The sequence below is a fragment of the Tachyglossus aculeatus genome, chromosome X1 (genome assembly GCF_015852505.1).
Source record: "Tachyglossus aculeatus isolate mTacAcu1 chromosome X1, mTacAcu1.pri, whole genome shotgun sequence".
NCBI classification, from domain to species: domain Eukaryota; kingdom Metazoa; phylum Chordata; class Mammalia; order Monotremata; family Tachyglossidae; genus Tachyglossus; species Tachyglossus aculeatus.
Genome location: NC_052101.1, coordinates 67,759,908 through 67,775,255, shown reverse-complemented (window position 1 = coordinate 67,775,255; position 15,348 = coordinate 67,759,908). Strand labels below are relative to the sequence as shown.

The window sequence follows — 15,348 nt, the reverse complement described above, 5'->3', positions numbered from 1 at the left end:
CTCACAGTCTAGAGACCTTATTGATGAGTGAGGCACTCCCACTACCACATCTTCTGAAGTATTTACTATTAAAATAGAAATTAATATGATCAGTGAATCTGATCAACTGCAAATAATGAGACAAAGTAAGTAGGGTGGGAAGGGACCCAGGAAACAGAATTAGAGATAGGGAAAGGTGAAGGGAAGATACGGAAAGAGCAAGATGAAGGAGACAAAGAAGGAAACAGAGCACAGAAGAAAAATTAAGGATGGGTTAAGAAATCAAAATAGTACCTACACATTTATTCTACCTGAACATATTATCAGTCAGACTGAAGGAAGAAATTTATCTGTTCTTTCTCTCATATTGGGGTGAAGCCAGTCTTGGTGGAATGAAAATGTCTATTTGGAAGAGCTCTTATCCTTCATATTTGAGACTAATAACCGAGGTCAATAATGGGTAAGAAAACCTCTATTTACAATGTTAAAGACGGGTAATACTTTAAAGCAATGATAGTTTTATAAAAGAAGTATGTGTCAAATAATATCAGAACAAAACCCACTAGCTACATAATAGTTATTCAAGTGTCTACTGACTAAAAAGAATTAAAGTTATTCATGATTAAAAAGGACAACAATATGGAATATTACTGACCTTATCAGGTTCGCACTCTGTCCCATCAGCCCAAGGAGTATGCTGAGTCCGGCAACCTTGGTGAGCTCCATTTATATTACTACACCAGAGTCGTCTACACTGCATCTGCTTAATTGGCAACAATGACATTATGGTCAATGGCTCATGACAGTATAACAAGCTCTTGATCCATAGGGCATGTTAAGAGTAATTTATTGCTGAATGATCATGATTAAGAAAACAACTATGAATTTGTAAGTGGAATGTTTCAGGGATGAGAAATAGAACTAGAAGTTCATGAGGATAATTCCAACTCAGGTTAAGCACTTTACCTTATAACCAGCTATTACTCACAGGTCTATTTCCCACAAAGCCCAATTATCCTTTTCAAAACTTAACACCATCAAAAGGGATATTAAGTAGTACTTCTGGCTGATGACATCCTTAGCCAACAGGTTAAATAAAATAGACAATAAAAACTATTTTTATCTTTAAGGTACTTTTTCTGAAACTGTGGTCCACAGATCATGCATGATTTCTTCAGGCCACAGGAGAGCTTGCTATCATGATTCTGCTGCTGCACTTCCAAAGACTTTTAATCCCTTCACTGACCTTGGGCTCCCTTCAATGTGTTCCCAGAGTTATATTACAGCAGGGCATGGGGAAGGAATTCAAAATTACGGCCTCCCTGTTTGGTAGCAGAGTTCCCCTTTCCCAACGAAGGTGGTCTGTGGAGACTTTTGCCTCAGTTATCAGACTGAAAGGATCGAGGACTACTTCTCTAGTCAGAACCCTTTTCCACAGGGTAGAGGCATGAGGAAGAAGCAGACGGTTATCAATCTGGTATCTGTTATTAGTGGGAAATTTAGCCCCAAAATAAAACAAGAAACTAAAACCCCAAACTAAGAGGTTCAACATTTCATGCCACATTATGGTTAAGGTTAAGTCTTATTCAGTGCTGCCACTTACCATATATGGGCACACTTTAGAGCCTGGTCCAAAAATCAGTTCACACTGCTTGTTAACATTGTATATGAGACCTGGGAGTTGTGGTGGTAAAGGGTACGTTCTTGATTCAGGTTCATTAAGCAAACACTCCCCATAACCCGTGCTAAAGAAAATATAAAAACAAAACGGAAAGAGTTATGTCTAATAGCAGTTATACAAATAGTTGCTTGCCAAGGATAATGATTTATTCCAGATGACAACTAAAGAATGCTGATTTTGTTTGTGCAAGCATGTTTTTCTATAACGAAGTTCTTAATACTTTCTATGAACCTTCTGGTGAGAAGAGTCAGCTGGTAAAAATGTGGAAAAGCTTGTAAATGTGCACTTACTTTCAATGTGGTCACCCATCTTCCTCCACATCTAGAAAAAACTCCTTAAAATTGGCTGTAAGTCTCTCTCTATCCTTTTTATCAGCTCTCCACCCAATTCTCCCCAATTCACACTCTTCGTTCCTCCCAAGCTAACCTAGTAAAGGTACCTTGCTCTCTCCCACCTCCGAACCCTAGCTTGTCCTATTTCCCCAAGCTGAAACTCCCTTTCCTCACAAATCCACCAGATCACAGCTCTCCCCATCTTAAAAGCACTCCTAAATACCACCTCCTCCAGGAAGCCTTCCCCTATTAATTTAAAATACTCCAGTTGCATCAGACCTTAGCCCTATCCTCAGCACCCGTATTTTTAGACCTTGTTGTATTTATATATCTATCTGCGCATTCAATTATTTGTTCAGTTGTTTTCAATCTGTTTGTTTTCTTCCTTCTTCCACCTTGCTCTTATTAGTAGTAATAATAATAGTAGTATTTAGTGAGTACTTATTTAATATTTAGTGAGTGCAATGCACTGTTCTAAGCACTTAGGAAATACCGCAGAAGCATAAAACACGTAGTTCCCTGCCCACAAGATCTTATACCCTGAGGGAGACAGATGTAGACAACATTGAATATGAATATATGCACATGAGAAGAAGAGATGCATAAATGCATATACAGAAATGCAAATTGTGGCTGAATAGTTTACTACTTGTTAAAAATGCTTGTTTATTTCTCCCTTTAGTTTGCAAACTCCTTGAAAGCAATGAATGTGCATCTTGCTACTACTGTACTCTCCCAAGCATTCAGTACAATCCTTAGCATTTGGAAGGCACTCAATAAATGCCATTGATTGGTGGATTTTTAAGTTGATTCAAGAATAATTCAATCTTGTCATATAATCCTGTTATCTTTACCATCACATCTCTTGCATCTGCCCTTTCCTCTCAATCCAAACTGCCGCCATGTTATGAGCACTCTTCATTCCCCAATTTGATTACTGTGTCAGCCCCCTTGCTGATCTCCCTGCACCCTATTTCTCCCTTCTCCAGTCCATATTTCATTCTGGTGCCCAGATGATTTTGTTTGAAAAATCGCTCTGTTCATATCTCCTTACTCCTCCAAAAACTCCAAGGGTTGCCCATTCCCTTCAGCACCACTCAGAAATTCCTCACCATTGGCTTTAAGGCACTCAATCAGCTCTCCCCCACCTACCTTACCTCATTAATCTCCTACTACAATCCAGCTTGCTCATTTTGCTACTCTAACATCAACATTTATTGAATTAACCTACTCTCTGTACCTTGATTTCATCTATCCCACCACCAACCCCTTGCACATATTCTCCCTTAAGTCTGGAACTTCATCCCCTTTCATATCTAACAGTCCATCACTGTCCCATCTTCAAAACCCTCCAAAAATCACATCTCCTCCAAAGGCCTTCCCAAACTAAACCCTTTATTTCCCTACCCACCCTCCCCGTTGCATTGGCTGTGAACTTGTACTCATCCAACCCTCATCCAACAATCCAACCCAATTTATGTAAATTTTCTTATACTACACTATTTCCCTGATCCCTAGTCTATTGTATATCTATGTAGACTGTAAGCTCCCTATGTGCAGGGGTTGTGTTTATGAACTCTGTTGTAGTATAATAATGGCATTTGTTAAGCACATGCTATGTTCCAGGCACTTTTCTAAGCACCAGGGTAGATGCACGATAATTGGATTGTACATAATCCCTGTCCCACACAGCACTCATAGTCTTAATCCCCATTTTACAGATGAGAGAACTGAGGCACAGAGAAGTGAAGTGACTTGCCCAAGGTCACACAGCAGACAAGTGGCAGAGCCAGGATTAGATCCCAGACCCTTCTGACTCCTGGGCCCCTGTTCTATCCACTAGACCATACTGCTTCTCAAGCACTACTTTCCCAAGCACTTAGTATGGTGCTCTGCACACAGATAGGCTCTCAATAAATATTATCAATTGATTGATGGATTGAATGTCACAGAATATATGTGATGAATAGAACATTCAACGCCCTGCCCTGACAAATATGCACAAATGTTTCCCTTTGAATTAGGAAAATCATGTTCTCATTTAGAGAGTTTCTGTCTTCTCACTAAAGACAATCTGGTCTCATTAAACTGAGAATGCTACATCTATGCTTAATATATACAACACAGAATTTCTGTTCTCCATTCCACATACACACAACGCACACACTTTAAAGTTGCAGCTCATGGTTTCTGGATTAGCACAGCTAACACTCTTTGCCCCCATACTACTTCTGTAATTATTGCATTTATATGTACTAATTTATATATTTGTCATATTTCCTCCAATTTTTATGGAAACTTTAGAAACAAAAGTGAAACAGAATGGAACCCTCCAGTACAGGGACTATTCATTCTTTAACTTGAATACCAAGTACAAAGTGGGCGATCATTAAAATATGATATGATTAAAATATGATTAAAGTATGATTAAGGACCTCCACTATGTATCTGGGGTGCGTGGGGAATAACTTGATTGTTCTACAAAGAGTGTATATTAATATTTTTCAGCTTTGTAAGAATAGAGTTCAAAGTATATGTATTTTAAGACCGCCTTGTTGATAAGCTTTTTAAAAATAGTGATCTGTAAAATTTTCCCTAGCCAACACAATTTGCATGGGCTCAATTTCAGTTTATCAATCTTCTCTCTTGTTACTAATTCCAAAATACTCATTTTAGAGAACTCAAACATCTGCTGTTTTCATGAAACAAGCACAGTCCTGATTCTTTATGGTCCCTTGGCCATGATTCCATGAAAATTGATATTTCTGAAGGAAAAGTAAGAATATAATAAAAACCTTCTAGGCTTCATTGGCAATTTCCATTTTGTTCATCTTTTTTTTTTTAAAGGTTCAAAGCTTTGCACTGACTTGCATGGCTGTCTATAAGAATGTTTTCTCAGGAGTTAAAGAATAGAAAAACACTTTTTTTCTAAGAAAACAGCATCAAGCATCCTGAAATGCTTGTTCACTCCTGTCATCTCCTGTGTCTTTTCTCCTCATCCCATTTTCCTTCACCACTCCCTCCTGTTATTTGAAATGATTGTGCTGAATGTGCACACACATAAACAGAAAGATCAAAAACTAATGATTTAAAGATACAGTGAAACACAGGCTCAAAGAATGTGATATAGCCATAGATTATTGGGAGACACCCTTGGCAGATAAACCAGCCTGGCATGGACCAATTGGGAGAGAAGCAATGATGGGGTGCAAAGAAGTAGTAACAAAGTCGTAAACAAAGACAAGCCCTGTATGCACTAAATGCATTCATCCAGCAAAAAGAAGCCAAACAAGGAGGGATAGAGGTGGAGGGGGAAAAGCAAGAAAAGTTAAGTAGCACAGAATGAATAAAGAACATCTGGAGGTCACGGGAGAAAATGATTTTGAATCTTTTCAAAGTACACCCAGTCAATTGTATTTATTGAGTACCCACTATGAGCAGAGCACTGTACTAAACACTTGGTCAAGTTCTATTGAACCAATAGACATCATCTCTGTCCTCAAATGTCTTACAATCAGGATGGGGAGACAACCACTAAAACAAGCTACAGATAGGAGGAAGCAATAGAGTATAAAGATATGTACATAAATGCTGTGGTGAGTGAGTATCCAAGTTTAGAAGTGACAAAGAAGTGCTGAAGTGGCAGTTGGAGAATATAGGGTGGAGAGATGCGAGATTAATCAGGAAAGGCCTCTGGGAGAAAGTGTGATTTCAGAAGGGCTTTGAAGATGGGGAGAGCAGTAGTTTGCTGAATATGAAGGGGAAGGGGGGAGTTGGGAAGAAGGAAGGTGTGAGCAAGAAGGTGGTGGAGAGAGAGAGAAATAAGAGTGAGCTACAATGAGTAGGCTGGCTTGAGACGAATGAAGAGTGTGAGTTGGGGTCTAGTGGAAGAAGAAAGAGGATGAATAGTGGAGAGAGAGAGAGATGATTGAGTGAATTAAAGTCAATGACAGGATTTTCTGCATGCTGTAGAGAGGAATGGACAACCATTGGAGGTTTTTGTGGAGTGAGGCGACGTGCAGAATGATGCATTAGAAAAATGATCTGGCCAGCAGAGTGAAGTATGTACAGGAGAGGAGACAGGGAAGTCAGTGAGGCTGCTGAATAAAGTGCCAGCATGGTGACAGTTTGGATGGAAGAGGAAGGGGTGGGTTCTGGAAGTCTTGTGGAGAAATATAGGGGTTGAAAGAAAGGGAGGAAAGGAGGGAAAGGGAGGAATCAAGAATGATGCCAAGGTTACAGGGAGCAGTCAAGGATAACACTGGCTTGAGAGATGGGGAAGATGTTGATGGTGTCAACCACAGTAGCAAAGGTGGAAAAGAAGATTTGGAAAGGAAGATGAGGCATTCAGTTTTGGACATACTGAGCTTGAGGTGCTGGCAGGAGACCTATGTAGAAATGTCTTGGGGGCAGAAGGGAATGTGAGAAGGCAGAGGAGGAGAGAGGTCAGGACTAGTGAATTAATTTGAGTGTCCTCTGCATAGTGCTTTTAGTTGAAGCCATGGGAGTGGTTGAACTCGCCAATCAATCAATCAATCATATTTATTGAGTGATTACTGGGTTCAGAGCATTGGACTAAACATTTGGGAGAGTCCAATATAACACAGTCCATAGACACGTTCCTTGCCTACAACAAGCTCACAGGGGAGTGAGTATAAATTGAGAAGAGAAGAAGACCCAGAACTGAGCTTTGAGGAATACCCACAGTTGGGGAATGGGAGGCAGAGGAAAAGTCAGTGAAAGAGGAGAGCACCCAGCTAGAGAGATAAGACGAGAACCAGAACTTCGGTCTTTTCAAGCAAATTTCTAAATGAGACATGGGTATATCCTTATATAAATAGATGAATTCCCATTTAGAGAGTTGTGTTATAGTTCATCACTTACTCTAAAAATTCAGTAATGTATTTTCGACTACATTTTGACCACATCCAGGGATTGGTGTAGAAGTTTAAGGTCGGTGCCATGACATGCTGCTGATTTTTAACTCCATCTTCTTTGCATTTATTATTGTCATCATGAGGCATGTTAAATCTAAGGAAAGAAAAATAACGACAAGAATATTGATAGGCATTCAAATCACTAAACAATATAACTGCTTCAATAGAGCATTTGTGCATCTTGAAAAATCACCTATTACATATGAAAAGTCTTAGATGTTAATGTTAAGAAAATTTGTTTCATTGAGTTTTACACAAAGTGTTCAACACTAAATCAGAGGACTAAAACGTGTTGCCTACAGTTTTCTGATTTGCTAGTGCATTTTCATTTTCAGCAGTCAGGTACAACATTGTAGTGAGACAAGTTAATGATCTATCTAAGGCCAATTCACTGAGTCAAGTGTTTGTGTGAAAAGGAGGAATTATTTTGGATTTTACAGGATTGAACCAGTGAACATGGCAGTCTTACAATAAGAGCTTTCTAATCAAGTTACACTGTGGTCTTTGGCAACCTCAGTTTATTGGACAGGTTTACCAAATGCCATCAGGCATGTAGTTATATCGTTATACAACATACAGTGTTACAACTATCTTTTCAGTCTCTAATCTTTTGAGGAAAGATGCAGTTATAATAGCAAAGGCAAATAAGAAGAAAAGAAATGACAAACCCAGAGATTAATTCTAAACCTGGAGGCTGATGATCTTATATTGTATTGAGATCAAAAACCTACTTCTCCTCATCCAACTGCCTACCAGATGGAAAGAACAAAAGTGGAAAACTTTCAAATCTGTATCTAATTACTGGAGTAAGACAGTGCAGGTGAGAAGACTAAAGCCAATCCTTTTGGAAATCCCCTCCATTAACTCCAACAGAATAAAAAAAGTGAGTCAGAAGCAAAATTGTTTTGACCTGTTTTACACACAAAGAAAATAGAGCTGGGCAAAAAGGCTGCTCTACGAATTCACTACTGAAGAGGATTGTTTCATTAGTTGTTGGGCTTTTGCTGAAAACTGCGGAATAATTATAATATTAATTGTGGTATTTCTTAAGTGCTTACTATCTGTCAAGCGCTGGGGTTGGTACAATATAAGCAGATTGGTTACAGTCCCTGTTCCACATGGGGCTCACAGTCTTCGAAGGAGAATGGCATTTAATCTCCATTTCAGACATGAGGAAATGGGCTCAGAGAAATGAAGTGACCCACCCAAGGTCACACACAGTGGGCAAGTGACAGAGCAGAATTAGAACCCGGGTTCCCTGACTCCCAAGTTTGTGCTCTTTCCACCAAGCTATGTTGCTTCAACTGGGTTTGCCAGGAGGCTTCATTGACCCTGATTAAACATATACATATTGAACTGTTAGGACTCAATTTTCCCCCAAATAAAAAATAGCTACTGCTTGGTATGTTTAATTCATATCCCTCCCCACCCCCTCTCGTCGATAGGAACCCCTCTTCCCCTCGGCTGGATCTCCAGACCGTACCCCCGCTACTCGTCCTGACCAAGACTGCAGCGGTATGGCCTGGTGGATAGAGCATGGGCCTGGAAATCAGAAAGACCCGGGTTCTAATCCAGATTCTGCCACTTGTCTTCTGTGTTACCTTGGAAAGTTCACATCACTTCTCTGTGACTCAGTTACCTCATCTGTAAAATGGGGATTAAGACTCTGAGCCCCACGTGAGACAGGGACTGTGTCCAACCTGACTAGGCTGTATCGACCCCAGTGTTTAGTACAGTGTCTGGCACCTAGTAAGCACTTAAAAAATGCTATTTTAAAAAAAGCAACTTTTAAATTCAAAGACCAGGGATGAGTGAGGCTAGGAGTCCAGCTCAAATAGCTATGGGGATCATCATTCCTATTGCTCCCGTGAAGTGGGCACCTGTGCTTATTTTAATTTCCTAACCAAATGTATTAGCCTATTCTCAACTAGCTGATATTAATTGTTCAGTCTTTTAGTTAGCATAGGCATTTGGTTATTGTAAATGGAAATATATTGAAATGCAACATACACATGGCCAAGTTCATGTGCTATTGTAAAAGCAGTACTTAATCCATTATCTTCACTAATGGAACAGCTTCTATATGGATCACAGACTGTACCCAGTTCAGCAAGTCCTGTAAAAGAATATAAAAAGATTTTACTTGGATACTGAGCTAATATTACTGTTTGAAATCAAAATATATTTTAACATTTTTCCCAATTTAGATGATGAAAGCATTGCACTCACCTAAGGTATCACATTTGTCATGTGCTCGACAAATATCTTGTCTGCAGGTAAACAGAATTGGGGTTTTGATTAAAGACAAAGCATAAACAAATAAAAAAAATCTTTAAAGTATATTCAAGATGAGAATAACACATTGGCCTGAATATGACATAACCTATAAGGCAACCCTTACTTTTAAGTCTTATCTGCAGGGGTGGCGGGGGGGGAATGGCTTAGAAATAACATAAAACGGAATATTTTCCCACGTAATACTTCGAGAGCTAGATCTTCCCCTTTGCATCTTCTTCAAAGAGTGTTTAGTTATTTCCTTTGGGAAAAGTACAAAGGAGCCATTATTGCAGATAGCTGCATTGACATCGATGCATGCCACTGACTGCATCCTTGAGTATTGCCATTTAACTACCAAGTCATTCCTCTTGAGAGGATTATACAGTTTAGGATATGCAGGGTCATGTATGTGAGGGAGCTAGAAGAAGAGGAGTGAATTCTAGCTTTTAGTGTTCCAGGACCCCAATAACATAATAATAATAATAATAATAATAATCATTATCATCATCATGGTACTTATTAAGCACTTACTATGTGCCAAGCACTGTCCTAAACACTAGGGTAGATACAAGTTAATCAGGTTGGACACAGTCCCTGTTCCACCTGGGGCTCACACTCTTAATCCCCATTTACCTTTACATTAACCTCCTCTTCCCACCCTATGAAGGTAAATACTGTTCATCCAGAATGCTTACACTCTGGAAAGAAAAGACATTTCTTTGAAAAGCAAAATCCTGTGGGTACCACCATCATGGGCTTAGCTTTTTGACAGAACTTATCTTCAGAGTGACTAAGGTACCAGAAACCCTACAAGAGCCCTTTTCTGGGTTTATCTATAGGACTGGGGAGGGTGAGATTAACAAAGGGACCTAGTTCCCAGTCCTCGAGATGAAGCCCATCCATGCATGAAACTCATAGACAAATAAATGTAACTTCTGTATTCCAGCTGTTCTGTAGGTAATTTCACTTTTCTGAAAAATGTCTAATTCAAAATGGGCTTGGTCCAGATCTTTTCTGGATAAAATATGGCCTGTGTTTTAAAAGGCCTTTAGATAGGTTTGTACCCAAACTACTAAAGACATATGCTTTTCCATCTCATTCTTAAATATCTCCAATAAAGAAATTTGGCCACCTTCCTGGGTCACTTATTCCAATATTTAACCACTCTTACAATCAGAAAGTTCTTCGTGATTTCTGATCTGGATCTCTCGCTGTTTAAGACCAATCCAAGAGAACAAATAATAACTTTTCTATAATCACTACTAGCTGATGCTAGCATGTGCCTTGGAAAACAATTGATTTCTAGTACAGAAATCCAAAGTACCCTATAAATTAGAAAAGCTGTTGTACCTTGTAATAAGGACGGCAGTGTCATGTTGGGTTCCACCAGGATAATTCTGCAGTTGCTGCCATTGACAAAAATTTTTTAATGTTGTCTGGGCATTAAAGGATATGGAAGGACCTTCCTAACCACAAAAATGTAGAAGATTTTTATATTAGTTCTTTACCATTACTTAATATTTCCACATCATTTCTCATATAGGTAGAAAAAATATTTTTATTACCTGTTCATTATGAATCATGACTAATTTCATAATAACAATATTAATTAAATTTCCAATGCTTGGGTCTTTATAGATAGAGGCTACCTGCATCAAAGAAAATTTTTCAAAGTTAATCCTAACATTCAAGGAAACAAATTCATAATTTATTATTAATGACAGTTATATCATCTTCAATAGTAAACATTTTTTAAAATTCTTGAATCCTCACTGAACTGGAAATCTTAGGATATATCATGAATAAGATTGATCAGACTCTCAAGGATCTTGTATCTTCAAAAGCATACTTTTCAAATAAAGTCAATAGGCAATTCATGTGTCAAAGAACTGAGATTTGCTTCCATGTTTTTTATTTATTGATTGATTGACTGATTTCTTTATATCTTAAGTATCCCTATTGGAACAGGAGAACATTTAGTTCAGTAGATAAATGAAAACACAAAATTTCTCAACTCACTTTAGCGGATTTTATTCATATGGGCCAAATGCTCTGCTGAAGAGTCTATCCCCAAGTGCCACATTTCAAGACATCATAAATAGTATTATCTGTACTTACTATTGACATCAAGGTTAAAACGTAATGCTGTAGATTAGCTCCATGGTAAGCAACCATTCTGCTGTCTGCAACCACCATGACTTCAACAAATCGAGGATAAGATAAAAAACGTTTTATTCTTTTGTGGGTCTTTTGTTCATCTATGTTATCAGTCTTGTTACTATAGGCAGAAAATGGATTTGCTTCTAAGCTACTTTTTAATACCTCCACATCAGATAATATACTACTTTCATGCCATTTTTTGGTCCTATTTTTCCTCTTGTTCTTTCGGTGCCTATTTCTAGGTTCTGTAATGAAAAAGAAACAGTGCATATTACAATTCAAACTTCATACTGAAAATGAAATTTTAAACTTCCTAAAGTGATTCTCTTATAGTCAAATTACTTAAACTCAAGTCCTACATGTGGCATTCTTTGTATACCTTTCATCACAATGACAAATATTTCAAATTAGCTTCAGTTATTAAAATGAGAAATTAAGGACAGAACAGGTTTTCTTCTCTTTCTATATTTTGTCAAAGATGCAATAATTTTTTATTTATTAACAATAATGATAATTGTGGTGTTTGTTGTACTAGGCACTGGAGTAGATATAAAATGTTGGACACAGTTCCTGCCCTAAACTGGGCTCCCAGTCTAAGTAGGAGGGTGAGCAATGTATACCCATTTTACAGTTGAGGAAATGGAAGCACAGAGAAGTTAAGTGATTTGCCCAAGGTTACACAACAAACAAGTGGTGGAGTTGACTAGAACCCAGGTCTTCTGACATATACTACTTTTCACTGGGCCACACTGCATTTCAAAGATTTTTAAGTTTGCAGGATATATACATATATATAAAGAGAATGAAAGCTAAAAAAGATTTGTACTTCATAACAAGTAGAATTCAGAACTAGAGGGTGGATAAGAAGGCAAGCATTGTAGGCATAATCAACTGGACTCTTTCTTCTGTTTATGGGGTGGTGAGTGGGCTATTGTATGTTCATAGGGTGACACCTCCTCTGGTTTACATGATTAGGGGGAAGAACACCTCCCCACTGAGTCACGCATGTTTCACAAGTCTGTACACAGGGTACACCCACAAAGTCCATATTGATCTGATAGTGATTCTGCTGTCAACATGGCAGTCACTTTATTCACCACTTTTAAAGCAGCAAGAGAATCAGCATGACTTAGTGGATACAGCATGAGCCTGGACATCAGAAGGTCATGGGTTCTAGTCCTGGCTCCACCACTTGTCACTGTGTGACCTTGGGCAAGTCACTTCACTTCTCTGTGCCTCAGTTACCTCATCTGTAAAATGGGGATTGAGACTGTGAGCCCCACGTAGGACAGCAGCTGTGTTCAACCGATTTGCTTGTATTCACCCCAGCGCTTAGTACAGTGCCTGGCACATAGTAAGCACTCAACAAATACCATAGTTATTATTATTATTTTAAGTACAGCTCTAGGAACCATGTTGGATAGTTGTGGAGCATATTGAAATGCACAACCCTGTTGCTAGGGCAGGATGTCTCTGTGTGAAGCAAGCTTTTTGAGTAAATCAGGTACTTGCTCTATACTCCATGGGTTCCCAAGAGTGCATTGCTTTGGCTCCCAGAAGCATCCGACCAGAGGAACAGACTTTAATGTCAAATACATTATAAATGCTGCATGCTGTATATCTTCATTTCATAAACCTTAGCCTTAATATAATCCCAAAAGAACAAAAATCCATTGAGGTCAAGTCTTAGTACAGTGCCTGGCACATAGTAAGATCTTAACAAATACCATAAAAAAAGTCTGACATCCACGGTGCCCATTTGTAAAATACTTTTCCTATACCCACCTGGTGCTACTAGCTATTACTTGACGGTAGTTCATTCAACAATATAACAGTAAAATCACTGGTATTTGATATCCCTAGCTTTTTAATTGGCTTACCACAGCAAACTCCAAACAATATGATTGAATTCATGAAATGCATTTATAATTGCTAGCAATACCCAATCGGTTCTGATAATCTAGGACTTTAGACTAAAGCCTTCATATTCTCTAAAGTGTCACTTTAATTTGCTTTACTGATAAACACATCTAATTTCCTAACATGACTTACTTTGCAGATACAGTAAACATAACAGTATATGTCAAAGGAATGAACAGAGGTAAAATAAAACTGATGGTATTGAAATATCTTTCTTCAGTTACGCTGTTATGCTCCAAACTATTCTGTAGTCTACAAATGGACATCCAAATTGTGCAATTACTAAATGCAAATTTCCCTCGGGCACTTAAGGGTAGAACAACTTATTAAATATTACCAAAGAGAACATCAACTCAAATTTTAAGTACTTTTTTTACCCTCAACACAGACAAAAGGGAATCCTGCCCAAATCACAAAAAATTATACTCCTAAACATGGCTCCAACATTGAAGAGGTCTTCCAAAGCATAGAGGCTCTGCCAAAAGATGGAGACATGACTTAGCTCCAACTTTTGAGAAAGAACCTCTGCAGTCAAACCCAAGGTAAGTGGAAAGCCACTTGGATCTAATGGCATTCTTACAGAAATCTAATTATTCATGCATTGAGCACCTATTGTGGTCAGAGCATTGTACTAAGAGTTGGGACAGTACAATGCAATAGAATTGGTAGACACGAGAAGCAGCACAGCCTAGTAGAAAGAGTATAGGCCTCGGAGTCAGAGGACTGGGGTTCTAACCCCGGCTCTGTCAATTATTTGCTGTGTGACCTTGGGCAAACCACGTAACTTCTCTGTGCTTCAGTTCTCCTGTTCTTTCTCCTACTTAGACTGTGAGCCCCATGTGGGATAAGGGACTGTGTCTCACCTAATTAATCTGTATCTACCCCAGTGCTTAGAATGGTATTTGACACATCGTAAGCACTTAACAAATGTCATAAATAAAGAAATAGATCTCTGCCCTAAATCTGCAAGCATCAAGGGGACTGAATCACAAATCTGCATGAGCTTTTCCTCAACATACAGAATGCTGAGAGAATGTCACAAGCCTTCGAAGATGCAGCCATAATTTCCACCGTCAAGAAGAAAGGAGAAAGAGTTGACTGTGGGAACTACGGAGGAAAATCCCCGCTTTCCACATAGGCAAGATTCTAGCTAGAGTCCTGAACAGACTCCTGAAGAACATAGACAACTGTGCATTACCTGAATCACAATGTGGCTTCAGACTAAATTGCGGCAGAGTAGATGTGATCTTTGTAGTATGACAGATATAGAGTATAGCGAGTGGCACAAGAAGTTTATCCAATGTTCACTGATCTTACAAAAGCATTTCACCATCAACAGACTGGAGCTCTGGAAACTGCTAAGCAAATTTGGCTGTCCAAAAATACTCACTAAGATTCTTAGGCTACTCCACAGTAAAATACAGAGTTGAAGGAATACTGCTTGATCCTTTTTCCATTCCTGTCAGATTGTAGCAGGGCTTTGTGTTAGGCCTGGTCCAATTCACCCTATTTTATGCTACTATGCTTAAGGATGCAACGAGTGATCTGCAAGCTAGAGTCAGAATATACATCCCAGCCACACAAAAATTCTTCCAGCTCAACAGGCTACAAGCATCATCATGTCGCAGACAGCAGTTCAGGAACTACTATATTCTGAGGGCTGTGCCACTGATGACTATGCTGTAGAGGTACACAAGAAGACTAAGACTTAGTGGAAAGAGCATGAGCCTGGGACGCAGAGGATCTGGTTCCTAATCCAGGTTCTGCCACTTGCCTGTGAGCTCATGTCTGTTTGTTGTTGTATTGTACTCTTCCCAAGTGCTTATTACAGTGCTTTGCACACAGTAAGCGCATAATAAATACAACTGAATAAATGAATAAATACCTGCTGGGTGACCTTGGGCAAGTCACTTAACTTTTCTGAGCCTGTTTTCTCGTTTGTAAAATGAGAATTAAATACTTGTTCTTCCTCTTAGATTGTGAACCCGATCAATCAATCAATCAATCAATGGTATTTATTGAGCATGTACTGTGTACAGAGCACTGTACTAGGCACTTGGGA

General features: G+C 38.8%; 1 protein-coding gene across 1 annotated transcript in view; it reads right to left on the bottom strand.

Annotated features, from left to right (window-relative positions):
* The window catches only part of ADAMTS9 (ADAM metallopeptidase with thrombospondin type 1 motif 9), a 180,059-nt gene that overhangs the window by 137,091 nt on the left and 27,620 nt on the right, over positions 1-15,348 (bottom strand). Inside the window, exons 4-11 of the mRNA XM_038772003.1 lie at positions 11,325-11,611; positions 10,772-10,855; positions 10,557-10,672; positions 9,159-9,199; positions 8,940-9,045; positions 6,877-7,023; positions 1,583-1,724; positions 635-742 (exon numbers count right to left, since the gene is read on the bottom strand). Coding sequence (XP_038627931.1) covers positions 635-742; positions 1,583-1,724; positions 6,877-7,023; positions 8,940-9,045; positions 9,159-9,199; positions 10,557-10,672; positions 10,772-10,855; positions 11,325-11,611 — 1,031 coding nt within the window. The remainder of the gene's footprint in view (positions 1-634; positions 743-1,582; positions 1,725-6,876; positions 7,024-8,939; positions 9,046-9,158; positions 9,200-10,556; positions 10,673-10,771; positions 10,856-11,324; positions 11,612-15,348) is intronic.